General features: G+C 49.7%; 2 protein-coding genes and 1 long non-coding RNA gene across 7 annotated transcripts; all 3 read right to left on the bottom strand.

Moving 5' to 3' along the window:
- Nucleotides 1-642: 642 nt before the first annotated feature.
- On the bottom strand, nt 643-4731 carry Zc3h10 (zinc finger CCCH-type containing 10). 2 transcript variants are annotated; one of them, XM_057757833.1, is made up of 3 exons: nt 4648-4731; nt 3810-3873; nt 643-2557 (listed from the first exon to the last, which is right to left on the bottom strand). In XM_057757833.1, exon 3 carries the CDS (start codon nt 2503-2505, stop codon nt 1198-1200), a length of 1308 nt encoding a protein of 435 aa, XP_057613816.1. In that variant the 5' UTR covers nt 2506-2557; nt 3810-3873; nt 4648-4731; the 3' UTR covers nt 643-1197. The 2 variants fall into 2 exon arrangements, with proteins under 2 accessions (XP_057613816.1, XP_057613817.1); XM_057757834.1 differs by lacking the exon at nt 4648-4731 and adding an exon at nt 4160-4590.
- A 351-nt stretch (nt 4732-5082) lies between these two features.
- Nucleotides 5083-6138, bottom strand: LOC130866538 (uncharacterized). 3 transcript variants are annotated; one of them, XR_009056351.1, is made up of 4 exons: nt 5988-6138; nt 5856-5880; nt 5578-5600; nt 5083-5416 (listed from the first exon to the last, which is right to left on the bottom strand). It is a non-coding gene; the product is annotated as an uncharacterized LOC130866538 (long non-coding RNA). The 3 variants fall into 3 exon arrangements; XR_009056352.1 differs by having other exon boundaries at nt 5856-5915; nt 5988-6112; XR_009056350.1 differs by having other exon boundaries at nt 5856-5995.
- Nucleotides 6139-9790: 3652 nt separating this feature from the next.
- Pa2g4 (proliferation-associated 2G4) lies at nt 9791-17928 on the bottom strand. 2 transcript variants are annotated; one of them, XM_057758112.1, is made up of 14 exons: nt 17691-17928; nt 15546-15674; nt 15213-15318; nt 15056-15125; nt 14760-14852; nt 13179-13242; nt 12922-13000; nt 12403-12481; nt 12188-12321; nt 11560-11654; nt 11331-11458; nt 11183-11236; nt 11000-11066; nt 9791-10149 (listed from the first exon to the last, which is right to left on the bottom strand). In XM_057758112.1, exons 1-13 carry the CDS (start codon nt 17776-17778, stop codon nt 11001-11003), a joined length of 1185 nt encoding a protein of 394 aa, XP_057614095.1. In that variant the 5' UTR covers nt 17779-17928; the 3' UTR covers nt 9791-10149; nt 11000. The 2 variants fall into 2 exon arrangements, with proteins under 2 accessions (XP_057614095.1, XP_057614094.1); XM_057758111.1 differs by having other exon boundaries at nt 9791-11066.
- Nucleotides 17929-18749: the final 821 nt, after the last annotated feature.

Below are 18749 nucleotides of genomic sequence, written 5' to 3'. Positions count from 1 at the left end.
GTGTAGAGACAGAGAAGAAAGGATCAACTCCTTTTCCTATATCATTTTTTTTGAGAGACCTTGAACTCCGGATCCTCTGGTCCCCTCCTCCCAAGTGCTAGGATTAGAGGTGTGCAAATACACACCTGCCTTTTTCCAGCATGACAGAAGCCTGGAAAGCTGAAAGCTCTGGCCACGAAGTGTTGGAGCAGGACACAAACTGCCATCAACAGCTCGGAGAGCAACACCACCTGTCCAACTGTGTGAACAAGGGAAGTATCTGTCAACATAACACCCATAGCCCCATTTCTCAGTACATACACCCTCCTCATTACCTGCCCCCCTAAATGACCCTAAGAGCCCTGGTTACTAAGGCAACCTGGGAACAGCACATGAAGACAGAGACTAGAAACAGATGGGGCTATTTTTAAACTAGACTAGGTGGCTCCATTTCTTTTATCCCACAAAGTGCCTTCCCAGACCAAAGTCCCATTTGAACATTTCACATCCCTGCCCTTCGTCGCTGGCATCCACCTAACTTACACAAGCCACATGAGGGCAGGTCTTTACCTTAGTTTTGGCATTAAATCTACTTTATGCTCCCATCTTCCCCAACAGTCATCTAAGCAATTTTCTCTTTCTTTGTTAAAAAATAATGTTCTTTTATTTCTTTGGAAAGTAATGGGCACTGCCCTACAGATTTCCAGGCCAAGCTTGGTAAATGAATGTTCCCCTAGTCTTTGGGTTGGAGTATTATGGTCCCAGCCTTCCCAGGGACCCAGGAGCATTTCTGGGCCCCGAATCATCTGAAGGCTTGTGTGAGGCCTTCTCTCCTGAACACTCACTCTCCCGATCTTTCCTGGCTTTCCCTCTGAGTGGGGGAATTTTCCTCTCCCACACCAGTGCTGGAACCTGTGATGTTCACGAGTGAGGACAAGACCAGGGACATCTCCAACCTCCTATGAGTGAACACAGTCCCTCAGTCCCTTCTTTCTGCTGGCTTCAGTCTCGCCCCCTATGCAAGCCTCTGTCTAGGAGGCCTGCAGGACAAGAGACCCTCAAGCACAGCCCTGCCTCAGGAGCTGCTCCTGCAGAGCTTCCCTTGTGGTCTCTGGTCCTCATTTTTGAGTGCCCTGCAGACAAAAGGCTGGGCAAGTGGGGAGGGGCCATGACCCTAGCCCCAGACGCTGTGACAGGGAGCAGTCTCCATTAGTCCTGTCAGTGCGGCATGGCTGTGATGCGCATGCTCTGGGAAGCAATGGGGTAAGTCACCATCGGAGTAGTGGTGTGGCTCATGGTGATTCCTGCCAAGGGCTGTGCCATGGACACAGCCACAGGAGCCACAGGCGCCACAGACACAGCTACAGGGGCCATGGAAACAGGCGGCGGTGCCATCCCCTGGGCGATGGTTTGAGCCAAAGCGGCTGACAGTGGCGTGATCTCTGGGTTCAAGTGTGGAGGTGGGGGTGGTGGAGCAGCAGGAGGTGCAGCATTAGTTGGGGGAGCAGCTGGGGCTCCAGCAGGGGCCACAAGTTCTTGCTGGGACACAGGGCGAGGCTGCAAAGCCTGGCTGCTCAGCGTAGTGTGAGTCTGGGCGATGCCGTGGTTAAAAGTGGCCACGGTGCCCACAGTGGGGGCCAGGGTCTGCTCAGTCGCCGGTGCAGTGGAGCTCAGGGTCATGACCTTGGCCTGATTTCGGAACTGGGCATTTTGTTCCAGAAGTACCTCATTGGTGGCCAGCAGGTTGCTGACCTGTTTCTTCAGCTCCTCCACTCGTTTCCTGAGCATGGCATTCTCCTCCTCAAGCAGTCTGCATTCTACCCCACGGGACGGAGCCAAATTATATTCATAGGACTCAAAATGGGGGCCATCAGGAGGGCAGCATCCACCTCTCCGGCGCTTAGGGCCTGGCTCGTGGTCCTCAAAGCCCCTTTCAGGAAGGTCGTAGATATCATAGAGATCATGGCGTCGTCCCGAGGAAATGGAGCCTGTTGAGCCTCCACCTCCAGTACCCCCTCCACCTCGAGCATCAAATTCAAAATCCCTTTGCAGGTGACGGAACTTGCACTTGGTGCCTCTCTGACAGTCACCTTTGAGGAAGTCACGGCAGATAGGGACCTCCTCCTTCCCATTGGGCAGGTCAGCAGGGGAGAGACCCAGCCCAGCCGCCACTTTCTGCCTCAGCCGAGGAGGTAGCTCTCCCGTCTTCTTGTAGCCGTCCTCATCCTCCTTGGAGCCGTGGATGAAGCGGCAATTTGGGCGGCTGCACTCCTTGTTTTGAAAGTCATGGCAGAAAATAAATTCATTCTTGCTCACCCCCAAGTTGGACACCTCGCTCATGTCTGGGTGGCGGTACCGACAGCGCTTGCCCCGCTTGCAAACATTCCTCAGGAAGTCTCTACAGATGGCATCTGAGGTGGCCCCCCCACTGCCTGTCCCTGCCCCGCTGGCCTCCTCATTGCCACCACCTCCAGGGACTCCACCGCTGTTCCCAGTGCCGTTGGCATAGTTGTCCCGGTCAGGCATCCTGGTCCCCCCCAACTCAGGGTTTTCTTCCTTTTCTTGCCACTCTTGGGGACTGTTAAGAAAGAGAACCGTGTCAAACAGGGGCCCTCCAACGAGCTGCCACTCTCCCTGACTCTACAGTGGGCAGTCCTCTGGGGCAGTGGCTCTGCAGAGGTGAATCTAAGGGAGAACTCTAGCTGGCCTGGCTGCCTTGCCAGAAGCCCCGCCCAGTCCCTTGTGCACCTGGTCTTGGTTGGAGTGATTCACACTTGCCTGGCTAACGGAGGAGGGAAAAGAGCTGAGTGAAACCACTCTTACAAATGATGATGAGCCAAGGAGGGGGCAGGGAGAGACTAGTGTTATATTTTACCTTCCCTTCTTACTGTGGGAGAGAAATGAAAACAGGCGTTGGTGTGTGAACAGACAGACTGGAGACAGCGCTCTAAGACGGGCTATTTCGCTTTAAGAATTTGTGGGTGAAGGGGCACCAGTAACAACACATCCCTGATCTCCTCTTCCATGGGACGTCAGCTGGATGTCTCTATGTGTTTTAGACATCTGGGGTGACCCTTCAGGTGACTGATGTCACCGGCTGGAGGGCAGGCCTTGAAGCTTCTTAATCTCCAGCCTGCTCACACACAGACCCCTCCACTTCAGGGAAAGAAGATCTCAGTTCAGATCTCTACCTCGAGGACCCCAGGACAAAACTGGAGCACGGTCAAGGTGGGAAGGGGTTAATTTCATAGGAATGGTGACCTTTCCCCAATCTCCACCCCGCCTCCATGAAAAGATCCCACTATCAAACCACAGCACTCCCTACCCCATAAAAATCCTCTTTATTTATAGACTCTATAAAAGCTTTTTAAGTCTCCTGTTTCCCAGGAGAGCTCTGGAATGTCAGTCCACTGCCCTAATTCTAGCCCCCCCTTCTCTCTATCCCCCCAGAAGACTGGAGTCCCTGCAACCACGTGTCTGATCTCCTAAAGGTTTCCTAAGCAGTATTCAGGCTCCCCCTGCTGACCAAATAGGAGTCCATACATTTTGCGTTGAGCATAAGGATACGTTTCTCGATTTCCCCATTCACACAGCCTTTAGATTTCCCTAAAATGACTAACCAGACCAGGGGCCAGAAATACCCAAGAATCTGCACAGTGGAAGAGAGTTACCCCAGAAGAAAACAAATAAGTTCTAAAGAGAGAGAAACCCTAAACGACCAGGTGAGGAATAAATGTCCTCAAAGCCTGACCTGCGTTTCAGGTCGCACCAGAAGCAGGTAACAGAAAAGGACGATACTTTTCCTCGCCCAATTATCCCAGAATCAATACCTGAGGTAGCTCAGGTGAAGTCCGGGGCTCCTGCGAGTCTCCACTCCCACATCACTGCTGGGTTCTGAACAAGAAAATAAACAAAAACAAAAGCAAAAAAAAAGAGAGATTTGAGTGGAAGAGGGGAAAAGCGTGAAGAGCTATGGGGTGGTTTTCATAAACTGGAATGAATTTTGACAAAACGTTAAGAGCTTTGCGGCTTTTCAGGATTCTCTTACAAGTTCAAACTGAACGTCACCTCTGAAGGGAAAAGGATAAAGGTTAGGAGCCTACCAATAAAGTCTGGGAGGCTCGGCTGAAAAATAAAACAAAGCAAAACAGTTCTCGGTGAAGGATGAAGGGAGCTTTACCTCACGATGAGAAGGATATGGGGTCAGAGTCCGGTCTAGGGTTGGAGTTCGGGACGCCGAACCTGAAGGCTGGACAAGGGCAACAACTGACAGTACAGTGGGAAGGCGAGACTAGCCTCGGGGGCGGTGATTAAAACGGTCCCCAGCACCCTAGAGTTCCCGGGAAGTCTTCGGGCTCCGCAGGCCCCGTCAAGTGGCGCCAGCACTCAGCGTGGACCAGGTGACTAGGACACTGAGGAAGCGCACAGTGAGCGGGGAGGGGGTGACATCAGGCTGAGGGGATGGGCAGGGCTGTGACGTCACGGAGCTGGCGTTTGCTCGGGAAGCGGGGTCAGTCAGAAAAGGGGTTCTGCTCTGGGTAGCCAGGACGAGCCAGCTCGGTTCGGGGGGAGGGGGGCTCGTGTGGCCCGGCAGAGCCCGACCGCTGGGCCGGCCCCGACTCCTCCCCTCCGGGCGCGGCCTCCACCTAAGTCTCCCGCCTCCCTCACCTGCCGCCGCCGCCGTAGTTGCTGCTGCCGCCTGCCGGTCCTCTAGCTTCGACAAAGAGCCGCCCACCCTACGGTCCTTCCGCTTCCTGCGGAAGCAGCGACGCTCTAGCCACCAGACCCGGAACCACACTCTATGGTCTCCTTTGCGCGTTACGAGCCGTAGGAAGCTCCCAGCAAGCCTTGCGTGTCACCATGGCAACACAGCCCAGCCGGAAGACTAGCAGCCGTACCTGCCCGCAAAAGGCAGGACCCGAGCAGCGAACGCTCGGGCTCCCTTGCACGACCTCAGGCGCACACGCTAGAGCCAGCCTGCTTCCAGCCCGATCACAAACACCCGGGCTGTGGCGTGCGCAGGTTCTGGACACGCCACAGTACAGACCAAGCTACACTGAAAACTTCCCACCCAATGGAGCCGCAAAAAACACGTAACAGCAATTGCATTCTTCAGCTGACAGCGACAAAGATGGTTTATTGTACACGGGTTACAATTGGCCACAAGTGAGGACAGAACTAGTCCGGAACGCCACAGGTCCAGGGCAAAGGGCCAGCGGGGCTGCCGTCATGACGGCGGGCGCGGCGGTCTCTCGGTGGCCTCTGCGAGCGGGTGGCGAGGTCGCGGGTCCGGAGACTTCCTCCGACTGCAGCTCAGCCCAGCTTGTCCCAGCGTCCCGGCCTCCAGCGTCCCTTACTGCTGCTCCTGCGGCCTTCGTGGGCGGGCAGGCGAGTTTACTTGGACCTCTGCCTCATCTTTCTTCTCTTGCGCTTCAGTCTGTAATGCAAACAGCCAAACAGCCGTAAACCGGTCTGCGCTGCATAGGAAGGCTGACAGATCCCTCACGCCAACGCTGACACCTTCAGTTTAAACGCTTGTAGGTTTAACGAAATCCCGAAGCTTAGCCCACCGCCCTCCTCCGCGGTCAATCAACATACCTGCGCATTCTCTTCTTCCTCCACTAGAAACCCGGTCACGTGAGGGGGGAAAAAGGGACGTTAGCAATAGTACTCAGAAAAACAGAATTGGTAGCAATACCGGCTGCAGATCAATTTAAGACCCGAACCCCGCGGTTCCCAGCCCACTTCCCTCCGCCACGGGCTAAGGCGGCTCCAGTCGGCCTCTGCAACCGTCTCTTGAGCACCGGAGAGGGCCCATGGCGGACTCACTGCCTGGACCCGCCTGCCCCCAAGCCCAACACTTTAGAAACGCTCACCTTCGCTCTCATGGCGCAGGGGTGTCTACGGCAAAAGAGAGAAAAGTTACGGTTAATTTGCTGCGATGATGGTAAGTGCTGAAGTCAGATGTTAACGGATTGTACCCGAAGACCGGCTACAGCGAGACTCACCAAGGAAGATGGCGCTAAGGCCGAGAGAGCGGGGAAGTCGGTCTACTGCTTTTTAATGGCGTGCTCAGTGTCGTCACTTCCGGTGCCACGCCTTCCGATCCCCGAGGGGCGGTGCTGCTCAGGCGTGTAACAGTGACTTCCGGCTGCCTTACCGAGGGAAACAAATATTTTGACTGCGAGTTATCAAGCCCCACCTTCTCTAAGATTTATTTTAAGGACGTTGTCTTATTTCAGCACGTGCGTCTGTTTCGCGTATGGGACAGAAAAAAATTAGATGGAAAAAAATAATTTCCGTCTTCTCCCTCGTTGCTTCTTGGGAGTTGCAGTTTCTTGGTAAATACCTCCATTTTATTATGAATAGGTGTGGCTTGTAAAAAGAATTACTGGCTTTGAGCAGGGCGGTGGTGATGCACACCTTTAATCCCAGCTCTTGGGAGGCAGAGGCAGGCGGACTTCAGTGAGTTCGCGGCCAAACTGATCTACACAGTTTCAGGACAGCCAGAACTCTTACACAGAGAAACCCTGTCTCGAAAAACAAAGAATTACTGGTTTGGGCCTAGCTAGTTGGTACGCACCTTTATTACCAACTCTTGGGACCCTTGGGAGACAGAGGAAAGCATATTTCTGTGTGTTAAAGACAAGCCTGGTCTACATAATGAGGTCTTGCCTAAAGTAAATAAATGCACAAATAAATAATTTCTAGTTTCGTTTTGTTTTGACTCCCACAGATCCTCTCCCCTCCCCTAGAACTACTTTGGAAATAGTTGATCTCTAAGATTCTAAAGATTTAAGATTTTAGAAACAGCTGAGCAGAGGTAGCACAAACCTTTAATCCCAGCACTCTGGATGCTGAGAAAGGCGAATCTCTGAGTTCCTAAAGATTTAAGATTTTAGAATCAGCTGAGCAGAAGTAGCACAAACCTTTAATCCTAGCACTCTGGAGGCTGAGAAAGGCGGGTCTCTGAGTTCAAGGCCAGCCTGGTTCTGCAGAGTGAGTTCCAGGACGTCCAGAGCTGTCACACAGAGAAACCCTATATGGAAAACCAAAACAACTTAGACTTGGGAGAACAGAAACTGGCAAGCCGAGAAAGCTGCCACACTGCAGGCACAGCCGCGGCGCCGCACTTGTAAGCACTACACCTAAGAATTTTTCCAGTCTAATTACTGAAAGTAGCGTGTTTTTTTTTTTGTTTGTTTGTTTTTTTTTTTTTTTTGTGGGGGTTGTTTTGTTTTGTTGTTGTTTGGTTGGTTTTTTAAGACAAGGTTTCTCTGTGTAGCTTTGGAGCCTGTTCTGAAACTCACTCTGTAGACCTGGCTGGCCTTAAATTCACAGAGATCCTCCTACCTCTACCTGCTGAGTGCTGGGATTGAAGGCGTGGGCCACCACTGCCTGGCTAGTAGTCCCTATTTTATTTGACTACTAAGCACACAACTTAATTCCAGGAGACAAATAACAAGGATATGAGTTTGAAGCTAGTCTAAGCTAGCCTACTCTGCCCAATGAGTTCCAGGCTCACAGAAGGGTGCAGAGGCAGGCAGATCTCGTGAGTTCAAGGCCAGCCTGGTCTACAAAGAGTTTCAAGACAACCAGAACTACATTGAGAAATGCTGTCTGAAGGAACCAAAAAAAAAAAAAAAAAAAAAAAAAAAGGTGGCGCACGCCTTTAATCCCAGCACTTGGGAGGCAGAGGCAGGTAGATCTCTGTGAGTTCGAGACCAGCCTGGTCTACAAAATCTAGTTCCAGGACAGGCTCCAAAACCACAGAGAAGCCGGGCGGTGGTGGCGCACGCCTTTAATCCCAGCACTCGGGAGGCAGAGGCAGGCGGATCTCTGTGAGTTCGAGGCCAGCCTGGTCTACAAGAGCTAGTTCCAGGACAGGAACCAAAAAGCTACGGAGAAACCCTGTCTCGAAAAATCCAAAAAAAAAAACAAAACCACAGAGAAACCCTGTCTCGAAAAAAAACAAAACAACAACAACAAAAAAAAACTATGGAAGAGTGATTTAAAAAGAAGGGGAGAGGGGCTGGAGAGATGGCTCAGTGGTTAAGAGCTTTGCTTGTTCTTCCAAAGGTCCTGAGTTCAATTCCCAGCAACCACATGGTGGTTCACAACCATCTGTAATGAGATTTGATGCCCTTTTCTGGCCTGCAGGGATACATGCAGGCAGAACACCGTCTACATAATAAATTATTAAAAAAAAAAAAAAAAAAAAAAAGAAGGGGAGAAAAGGCTGGGATGTGTCTTGACTTCCAAAGGAAAAGCAGGCATAGTAGCACACATCTGTCTGTAATCTTAGCACTTAGAGGGCTGAAGCAGGATCATAAACTTGGTAGCTTGTGATACATAAGGAGTTCAAGGCCCGTCTACATTAAAAACTCATAAACTTAGGCGAAGAAACTTCATCTTGGTAAAATAATTTAGATTTTTGTTTTGAGACAGGGTCTCACTATGTAGTCTTGGCCAGCCAGGATCCATAGATGACAATAGCTCAGAGAATGGGATTTAATCTCAAGAACTGGGATTAAATGGTGTGTAAAACATCTCTGGCTCAATATTTAAGAGACTTATTTGTATGTTGATTATAATCCTTCCCAAACACTTCCTCGTTGTAGCCACGTAAGGTGGTGTATGAACTGGCACTTGGTGGATCTCTGAGAGTTTGAGGCCACCTGGTCTCCATAGTGAGTTCCAGAATAGAAAGGACTTCATAGAGACCCAAACAAAACAAGTCAGGAGCAAACTGCTGGGGTTGAAGTATTAACTGAGCCATTCCCATTTTTAGCCCTACATTTTTCCTTTTTCAGACATCATTTGACAGATAGGCCAGGCCTTCACCATCCTGGAATCAAGAGATCCACCTGCCTTTACCTCCAGTGTGCTGGGTTAATGGTAGGCATCACAACCCAGTTTAACCCTTCAAATTTTGAGTTGGAATCTTGTTAAACAAATGCTACCAACTGAGCTACAACTGCAGCTTGAGCTAAAGCTCAAAAACCCAAATAAAAACCTAATAGAATGATTTTAGAGCCTGAGCTGGTGTCTCAAAATAAGAAAAAAGAGCATTTTACAAATCCGAATTACCAGTTTATATGAACTCAGAGGGAACCCGGCTAATGCTTGGTGGTTTTAGGTTTGCAGAAAAACTAAGGAAGACCTCTCCACATTATTCTCGGTTCCCATATGGTCTCTCAGTAAGCATGCCCATCAACAGCCAATAGGGTGAGAAAAACGTAACTCAGGAAAAGCAAAGATAGCCTACTCTGTATATAACAGCGTGTGTATCTCCATCCTGCAGCTTCTGCTCACCCAAGTATTCACAGTTCAGCAGTGAATATAGTAACCTTACTCAAGACCATCACAGCTTGGCACTGAAAACCTCAGCACTAAGGAACTAAGACAAACTTGCCATGTTGCCCTTGTTAGTACACAGTAAGTGCCCCAGTTCTAATATAACAATTCTTGCATATTTTAAACTACCAAAATTCCATATTAAGTAGTTGAGATTCCAAAACCAAGTATGGCTATACACACCTTTAAACCCGGCACTCCTAAGGCAGGTGGGTTAGCTTGGTCTACCTAAGTTCCAGGACTGGCTCCAGAGCTACTGAGAAACCCTGTCTCATACAAAAAGTAGCTCAGCTGGACAGTGGTGCTGCCCTCATTTAGTCCCACCAGGAAATAGAAGCAGGGAGATCTGAGTTCAAGCCAGCCTGGTCTGCAGTTTTCCAGGAACAGCCAGGGCTACACAGAGAAATTACCCCATCCCCACCACAAAGACAAAAAGAACAAATGCATATTATGAGCAAATCCAAATTTATTTTAAATGCCGTGTCATTTCAAAAACCTCTTAAGTTAGTGGGAGCCTTGGTTCCCTGGGACAGCATGCCAGAGGTACAAACTGTAACCTTTCTCTATAACCCCCAGCGAGTCATCCAAGTCCACAGCTTCTGAAAGTCAGTTCTCTTCAGTCTACTCCTCTGGTTCCTGGCTTTTCTTTCATGGGAGGGAACTCAAAATATTTCAGACGGGAAGCTGGGCGTGGTGGCGCACGCCTTTGGTTCCAGCACTCATGGAGCAGAGGCAGGCAGATCTCTTTGAGTTTGAGGCCAGCCTGGTCTACATAGTTGAGTTCCAGGACAACCAGAGCTACATGATGAGAATCTGTCTCAAACCAAAAAAAGACAAAAGAAAAAAAAAAGATCAAATAGGCAACAACAAAAAAACCCAGTGGGATTTTCAATGTAGGTTCAACGATGGAGCATGAGGAAAACCCCACTGGTCCCAGAGAGGGGGCAAAACCAGCAACAACAAAAGACATGGGTGGGGATGATTGCTGCTGCTCAATTGTGAAGATGGATGGATGCAGGACACTGCAGACAAAAATGTCTACAAAGTTTACAAACGAGAATCCATTTGATAGATGGTAAGAATCTTCTTAATGGAGACACCAGCATCTACCATCGGAAGGGCCTAACCAGATTCCCTACATCACGAGGAATCTGCCACAGGTGAATAAAAAATACAACTGGTCCTCCTCCTTGAAGGCAGATTAAATTCTCGGTGACAGTGGGAAACAGAAAAGCCCCCAAAAGAACAAGAAAATGACACTGGTGACGTAAAAATTTCGGCAGAGGTTCTAGTGGTGGTGGCAATTTAGCCTCCTTTGTTCTGTTGTAGGCTCTCAAACCTTGACCAAGCAGAGTAGAAAAAGGCCAGAAAGAGGGGCTTGAAGACGGTGCATTTTGACTCCTGATTTTATTATCAATTTCTTTTTCTACTGAAAGTAGTCTTCAGTGGCTGGGAAGCCTGGCCTCCCAAGACCAGAGTCAGTTGGAGCTGGTTTTTTGTTGGAAAGAGTGGGTGGGTGAATGGGCGGGGGTCTGGGATGAGGGCAGAAGACCCCGCTCTGCTGGCGGTCTTGGGTGGCGAAGACGAACAGCACTTCACAGAGCCTGGGGTGCGGTGGGAAGGGGGTGAGGCAGGAATGACAAGCTGGGGATATGGGACCCACCTCAGTCCCCAGCTTCATTCTCCTCTAATGTCTCTCCACTGGTTGCATTCTCTGCAGTCTTGGAGGCCTACATTCCAAAACAAAAAGACATCAATCTCTAACTCCTTTGGCACCAACTCTAAGCAGAGAAGGGTGAGCTCCACCCCACCATTATCAGAAGACTTCCCACCAGATCACACACACCTTCTTTTTCTTCTTTTTCTGTGTTTTTCGACTTGCAGAACTCTGGAGAAGAGCCTGGAAGACAGGAAGAAGACAACTCTGAGAAATGTAGGCTAAGCAACTTCACAAGTAAGTGCCCCATGGTCACCATTTTCCATCCCACACTGACCTTTAGCTCTGCATCCTGGACTTCCATCTCCGACTTGTAGAGGTCAGGCTCGAAGGGACCACTGGTTATCCGCATGGGACCATTGGGCATGAGTAGGACTGTAAATTTAAACTGGGCAACATATTCACCTGGGGGGAAACAGCAAGTTCCAGTCCCACTTAGCTTTCTGAAGTTAAGGGAGGGAAGCACATAACTGGGGCTCTAAAGTGAAGGCCTCCTTAGGACTCACCCTCCTTCTCATAGAGAACATTAAATGGCTGCAGTAATTCATGCTTGGCACATTCTACCACACCCATCCGAGCCTTCTTCTCATCTTCAAATGCTCTGGGAAGAGAGACAGCATTCAGGTCTCCTTAACCGACCAGGTCATTACCACTTATTTTCATTAGTGTGACTGCAGGCATGATGGGGGCTGGGGGCAGGGAATGGGTGTGCAGACCAGGACTTTCTGAGTTGGTTCACCCTCTCCTGTTACATGGGTTTCAGGGTTGAACTCAGGCTGGCAGTCTAGCAAGCTCCTGACCTGCAACTGTACAAGCAGCTGGCCCTATTTTTTACGACAGGTTCTTATTTAATGTAGGTCAGGCTAACTTAGAACTCTTCTTCCTGCCTCAGCCTTCAGAGTGTGGGCATCACAAACACTGAATCATTTCTATCCTTGTAAAGAAATTGTTTGGGGTTGCTCTTCTATATTATATTCAACCAGGAGATGGGCAGGACAGAGGACGTGCATTCAGGCAGGAGCTACAAGTCTGGGCAGGAGAGAGAGGAGGGAGGGGTCAAGGGAAGGGAGGATATTTCTGAGGTACAAACTGAGTCAGACTGGTTCCCAGCCCTGTTCTTGCTGCATGCAGTACCTTAAAGTAAATGGCATGGCATCAAAACGCCTTTCCACCTCGCTGAAAAAGGCACGTGAAGTCTTCATCTTCAAGCCGTACTGTTTAGAGGGGTCACGTTTGTAAATGGTGGTTCTCTGTCCAGCATCTTTGGCCTAAAAGAATTAAATCAGGTCAAATGTGCTTTGGTGAACACACCTTCAAGTTACCCCTTTTGTTAATTATGGAATTCCTACCTTGCCTTCTCCTGAGCTGACGAGGACATCCACAGCATAAACTTCATGTACCTCAAATTCAGCCTTTTCATGGTCCTTCCTAAAAGAGGGAACATAAGCCAGACATAAGGATGCAAGCCTGTGATCTCAGCATCAGGAGGCAGAGGGGAGCAGTGCAAGTTCTAGGCCAGTCAGGACTACACAGTGACAACTCCCCACAAGAAAGATGGCTCAGTAATTAAGAGGATGCATTGCTCCAAGCCAGGTGGTGGTGGTGTACGCCTTTAATTCCAGCCTTTGGGACATAGAGGCAGGCAGATCTTTGTGAGTTCGAGGCCAGCCTGGTCTATGAGAGCTAGTTCCAGGACAGGCTCCAAAGCTACAGAGAAGCCCTGTCTCGAGAAAACAAAAGAGCATGCATTGTTCCTTAAAGGAACCGAGTTCGGGTCTCAGCTCCAAGGGGACTGATGCCATGGCTTCTGTGGGTCTGCACTCACATGTTCAGACACTTGAAAGGCAAAGAATGGGGCTGGCACCTACTTCTGCTGGTCTGTAGGGTTCTGGATGATGGTTTTCTCCCCATCGATCACATGCTGCTTCAGCTGGTGTGACAACATACCTGTAGACAGGATAAAGCCTATGGTACCAGCATACTACCCCCAACAGCTTCCACATCCACGCATGTAAGTAGTTTGATGGTGCACAGACAGGCATCTATCCACTTAAGACAAGGCTAGATTCCAATTCTACCGCACCTCTCACTGTTAGACCTTTAACCCCATTATCTGAGGTCTCACCTTCTATTGGCGTGCAATTAAATGAGTGAGCAACTTTGTTCCAGGCTTCTGTCACTTGTGTGTTCTACAAGCACAAGAGCAAAGGAAAGGTGATATAGCTGATCTTTCCAATTTATTCTAACACCCCCTCACCAAATGCCAGTGATTCTTTCACAATCTTAATCCTATAAACTAAAACACAGATTTTAAAAATGCAGCCACACTATGGTTGGAGGCCAGCTTGGTGAGTTCTAGGTCAGCCAGAGCTATAAACTCTGTCTTCAAAAACAAAAACAATTGCTTTCATAAAGGTGACAAGAGTTCTTAAAGACCAGAGCAGATCAAGATGAGGAAACAGGCTCAAAATGGCTGATTTTTCTTCGGCTAAACCAGTACTCAGCAGAGAAGCCTCGCCTCCAATGTCAAGTCTAGGGTTTATCCTTAGCATTCTACCCGATAGAGAAGAGAAACAATAAAGCTTATTTTTAATTTTTCAAAAACTTCTATGCTAGCCAGGCAGTGGTGGCACAGGTAAGCCTTCAATCCCAGCCCTAGGGAGGCAGGAGGGTCTCTGTTGAGTTCAAGGTCAGCCTAGAACAGAGTGAGTTCTAGGACAGCCAAAGATACAGAGAAACCTTATCTCGAAAAACCAAAAATAAGCTAACAAAAGAAAACATACATTACTAAATAATGTAACATCTAGGATTCGGTTCTCACTTTCCATCAGGTAGGTCCTAGGATCAACATGTCGGCAGGTTTGGTTGCGAGGGTCCTTTCTGATCCTAACACTGATGTTTACCCAAAACACTAATTTAGTCCCTCTGACCCAAGAGCCCCAGGTCAATTCCACTTTTCCTATTTTACAGATGACAGAATTTGAGCTCAAGACTACTACTGGCCAGCTGTGGTGGAGGAAGATGGAGCCAGCGACACCGGGAGGGGAAGATGGCTTTTAGAAAGCTAAGTGCACAGATCGCATGATTCCACAGCTATAGACTAGCGACTGTGCAGACAAGCAAGTGACAACTGCTTTAAGAATTGCTGCAGGCAGGCACTGCTCAAAGGGCTTGGGAGCACTTGGAAGTCAGTGTGCCACAAAGGACAAAGGCAGGATTTTAAACAGAAAGTATGCAAGAAATCATGAGGACGACACACCAGCTGAGTGCAGCATGAGCAACGAGAGCGCGGAAACGGAAAACAAACTTCTGAGTGCTTCTCTGAAAGTTAAGCTTCAGAGGGAATGTCCAGAGAATCTAAGATGCTACTGTTCGCTTACAAGAACTACCTGCTCCAGGTTTCCTGATACTTTTTTTTCAAACAGAAGAATTTGATCTCTTAGACATGAATTTGCCTGCACTTTTTCTACCCTTTTTAAAGAGTTTTTAAAAACTTGTTCCATTGTTAGTTACCCACCTCAAATTATTTTGGGGTCAAAGTGCACATACAGAATCTAAAAATGGCCTTTATAGGTTCTGCAGTGGACAGTTAGACCCCCTTATCCCTTGCATGGACTGGGGTAGATACTCAGAGTTAAATGCTGTTTGTAGGTGCCTGATTCCTCTTTGCTTCTGCCAAGCTATGTAAGTGCAGGAAGCACCCTACCTGGTTTCCAGGTTTGACCAGTCGTAAGGCAGCTTCAGCACAGAGATGAGCTGCCTTAATGACGTCTGCTTTCCGCCCTGTGACCTGGGTCCCCTGTGGAGAAACAGAACCACGGTCATTCTGGAAAGCTCCACTAGTGTGCTTCATACACAAGGCCAGTCAATTACACAAGAGAGCCAGAAAGGCCTTCCTTTCATTTCTCTAGATGCTCCATGTGGTACTAGAGTGGAGATGAAAAACCCAAATGGCAGCATGCCCCTTCCCCAAGACAACCAAGCTGAAAAGCTGCTACCTACCTGAGCTACACCAATCACAAAAGTGTGAGCCACGTTAGCAATGAAGCCATCCACATGGACTCCAAGGTCACTGAAAGGCAGGGACAGAGCACTGCATTAGGAGCCAACACTGTCAACATGTAGGAACGACAAATTCTCCAGAATGGCTTAACCTTACATTTTTACCAAGTCACCTTCCTTGAGTATATAGTCCTGGTCACTCTTCAGAGGGGAGAAGTGACATACACAGTTATTTACCGAAATGCTGGTAGGAAAGGCAATACCTGTAAAAAGAACCATCAACCTTACTGCCTTGCTCTGTCTTGGGAGCACCTGTTGCCCTTTAGGAAACTGAAGGGGTTTTTATTCTAGGGACTCGTTTCCTCAGCTGGGAAGAAACTGTACCCATCCCACTGCTACTCCAGACTTCCAGAGATGGATAGAAGTTCCGATGGGAGACGGGGCTGGATGTGGTCAAATGGGGGAAGTTAAGAGGGTTTTTTCTCTTTACCTTTCTTCATTTCCTTCTCTTTCTTGAAGATTTTCCCTGTCTCTTCCATGATCATGGCATCTCCTTTCTCACACAGGCTCAGTACTGACACACCTGAGCTGGCAGCATCCACCAAAGACCGAAGTACCCCTGGGAACAGAATCCCACAGGTCAGTCCTGCATGCATTCGTAATCTAATTAAACCTAAAGTGGAATTCATTTTTCTAATACTCCCTAGTGCTGTTGTTGAAAAGAGGAAAGGAAACAAACTTTGTGTACAATCTATCCTCCTTTAATGCCTACCTTTTTTGTTTGTTTTGAGACACCCCTGGCTGTTCTAGAACTCACTATGTATACCAGGTTGGCCTGGAACTCAGAGATGAGCCTGCCTTTGTCTCCCCCAAAACAAGTGCTGATACAAAAAAAAAAAAAAGAAGAAAGCAGCACCACCACACCCAACCTTACTTTTCTACCTTTCCTTCCTAAAATAAAGGTTAGCGCTCATGTTCTTTCAATTGTCTGACACCAGGGCAGATGAAGGCCTCGCACCTTCCAAAGATGTTATGGTATTTAGAATCACGGACGTTAGGGAACTGTGCCCATATACCCCAGATGCAAAGGCAGAGCCCAAGAAATTTATAGGCGTCGGGGACATCGGGAAGGTACGCCCAGAACTGCTGAGTCAAAGCTGAAGCAGTGTTAAATGTTGCCTTCTTCCCTCCCCTAGACACTCTAATTAGGTGTTAGCAATCACAATTTATGTAGATGCATTTCCTCATATACAAGTATATAAACCCAGGGGAATTAATCTAAGGTCTCAAAGGTTCAGGGGACTCAAGGTTTACTTTCAGTAGATGAGTTTCAAAACTATTATATGAAGTCACAATGGTCTAAAGCTGTAAGATGTACGGACAGAAATTGTCCGATTTAAACCAATAATATCAACTACTAACACATCATCCCAAATAGGGCTATTATTTTGTATATGTCCTCTTTATGATCCATGGGAATTCTAGGTTTGATTTCTTCCATCTTATTTTGGTTATTCTTTGGAATCCAGAAAAAACTGGGTTTAAACCAAAGGCATCCTAAATACCTTCTATTTTGTAAAGACCATTTTAAAATCCTGAGTGACTTTTAAAAATGGAAAGAGGAACCGGGAGTGGTGGCACACGCCTTTAATCCCAGCACTTGGGAAGCAGAGATACCGGGATCTCTGAGGCTAGCCTGGTCTACAGGAGTACCAGGGCAGCCAAGGCTACACAGAAACCCGGGGGGGGGGGGGACGTCAGGCACTAACTGGAAAGAGCAAACAAAGTTATCTGCCCAAGTGGCAGACAACTGTTGAGAAAGAGCAAGCAAGGGTCCAGTAAGAACTGCTTATGATAGCCCTAAAATCAGCCCCTCTCCGCCCCGTTCCAGCATTACTGACAGGCTCGCCTAGGCGTTGTCTGAGCAGGACCTCCGAACACTGTCAAGCCTCTAAGAACAAATATTAAAGGCCATCCCACAGACGGGGGCAGCAGGCATTAGCCTTTTCCAGAAAACCAGGTATCTTTCAGAGTTGTGTGAGAAGCTCCAGACGAGCCCTCCAACGGTCCCTCGCGCTAGGCTAGGGGAGCAGGGGGCCCCCACCAGGAAGACCTGAAGTAAAGACTTAGCAAAGCACGTGGTGGGGAAGCAGGGTAGTAGAGGAAGTGGGGAGCCAGCGGTCCGCACAGGGACCTGGCAACACGTGCCGGCCTGGCTCCCACGGGTCAAGACCCGCGACTGCCAGAGGGGCGCTTCTGTCGCCAACAGCTGGGAGCTTCCTTTTCGAGGTGGCCTCACTGCTGCCAGTCAGAGCAAGCGGAGATCCGGACAGACCGAAGGGTGATGGGCAGAAGACGACGCGCCTTGCCTCCTTACCAACCGCCTAGGGTCGGAGCAGGTCTGGGCCCCTCTGCGCTCCTCGCGGTCGCCGGCCCGCACCTCCACTCTCCAGCCCAGGCATGGCTGCTCAGTCCCCGAGGCGACACCAGATCTCCCCACCACGTCGCCCCCGGCCGTCGGCACGCGCCCCTCGGTGGCTCACTCCGCAAGACCCAGCCGCTCCAGCCCCTCCGGAGACAGCCCCAAACCTCTCCCTCTCAGCCTCGATTCCAAGACCCCCGAGGCCGCACTCACGGTTGGCGATGTCGCCCCCCATCTTATACTTGGTCACGACCAGGTCCTCGGCGATAGTTTGCTCCTGCTGCTCATCTTCGCCCGACATCTTCCTACCACCACTACTGCAGCTTCACTTTCCCTGAGCTGCGGCCTCCGTCTCCCTCCCCAGCCACAAGCTGTAGCCAGAGTCTCTACGATCCGCGAGGAAAGCGCGAGCAAGCAAGGGAGCGGGAGGGCGGGCGGAGAGAGCGAGAAACTGCGAGCGCGCGGTCTGAGGCGCAGGGCACCCTGGGAGAATGAGTCCCGCCGGCGCCCAGCCTCCAGCCGCCCTCGTGGCCTCTGGAACTACAATTCCCAGCCTGCTCCTCGCGCTCCTTTGCCAAGCCCTGGGACCTTGCCCTCCCAAGTCTGCGCACGCCGGAATCGCCGGGCACGCTGGGAAGGGTCTGGCTCCGGCGGGAAGGCGGAGACGTTGGGGAGCTTGAGGGAAAGCGTGGTCTCTCCGGGAAAAACCTCATTCACCGGAGCTGGGAGCCAGAACTCGTAACAGAGGGGGGCGGGCTAGGCGAGACGGGGCGGAGCTATGCGGAGAAAAGGGTTCGGAGGCCGCTGGGCAGGGCGGAGCCGGGTGGAGCCGGGTGGAGCTAGGGTACCTGGGTCACTGTTTGTACACCTAAGGCGGTTATCGTGTGCGCGTAGCCTTGGAATCCCGGGTAGGCTAGCGTGACCGGCCTGGCCAGTCCAGTCCTCCTCCTCCTACTCTGCTGGCAGAACGGGAAGGGGCAGAGTCGAGGTAGAAGATTTAGGGTGAGCGAGCACCAACTGGACAGTTTGAGAGATTATTCATTTACCATGACTTGCTAACATAATAAGACCAGACTTCCTACTGTACTAAAGTGGCACTTTTGTCCCGACGGTAGGTTCTGATGGGGGCCTCTAAAGGAAATGTTTAGGAGGTATGTGGTCACTCTCAAGAGAATGCTTTCAATATTCCACCTGTGAAGGAAAATCCGCAAAAACAAACAAAAAAAAAAAAACTTATGGCTTTGGGCTTTTTCCATTTTCCCAAGCAAGCGC

Source organism: Chionomys nivalis, chromosome 25 (genome assembly GCF_950005125.1).
Source record: "Chionomys nivalis chromosome 25, mChiNiv1.1, whole genome shotgun sequence".
NCBI classification, from domain to species: Eukaryota; Metazoa; Chordata; class Mammalia; order Rodentia; family Cricetidae; genus Chionomys; species Chionomys nivalis.
This window is presented reverse-complemented; position numbering and strand designations above follow the sequence as displayed.

Bases quoted from the DNA above. Each gene is read 5' to 3' on its own strand.
- Pa2g4 (XM_057758111.1), bottom strand. From the start codon at position 17,778: ATGTCGGGCGAAGATGAGCAGCAGGAGCAAACTATCGCCGAGGACCTG. The intron at 13,001-13,178 runs GTGAGACCTCAG...TCCTGTCTACAG, and splicing joins TAATTGCACGCCAATAGAAG to GTATGTTGTCACACCAGCTG. The intron at 11,459-11,559 runs GTGAGTCCTAAG...GTTTCCCCCCAG, and splicing joins TGTTCTCTATGAGAAGGAGG to GTGAATATGTTGCCCAGTTT.
- Zc3h10 (XM_057757833.1), bottom strand. From the start codon at position 2,505: ATGCCTGACCGGGACAACTATGCCAACGGCACTGGGAACAGCGGTGGA.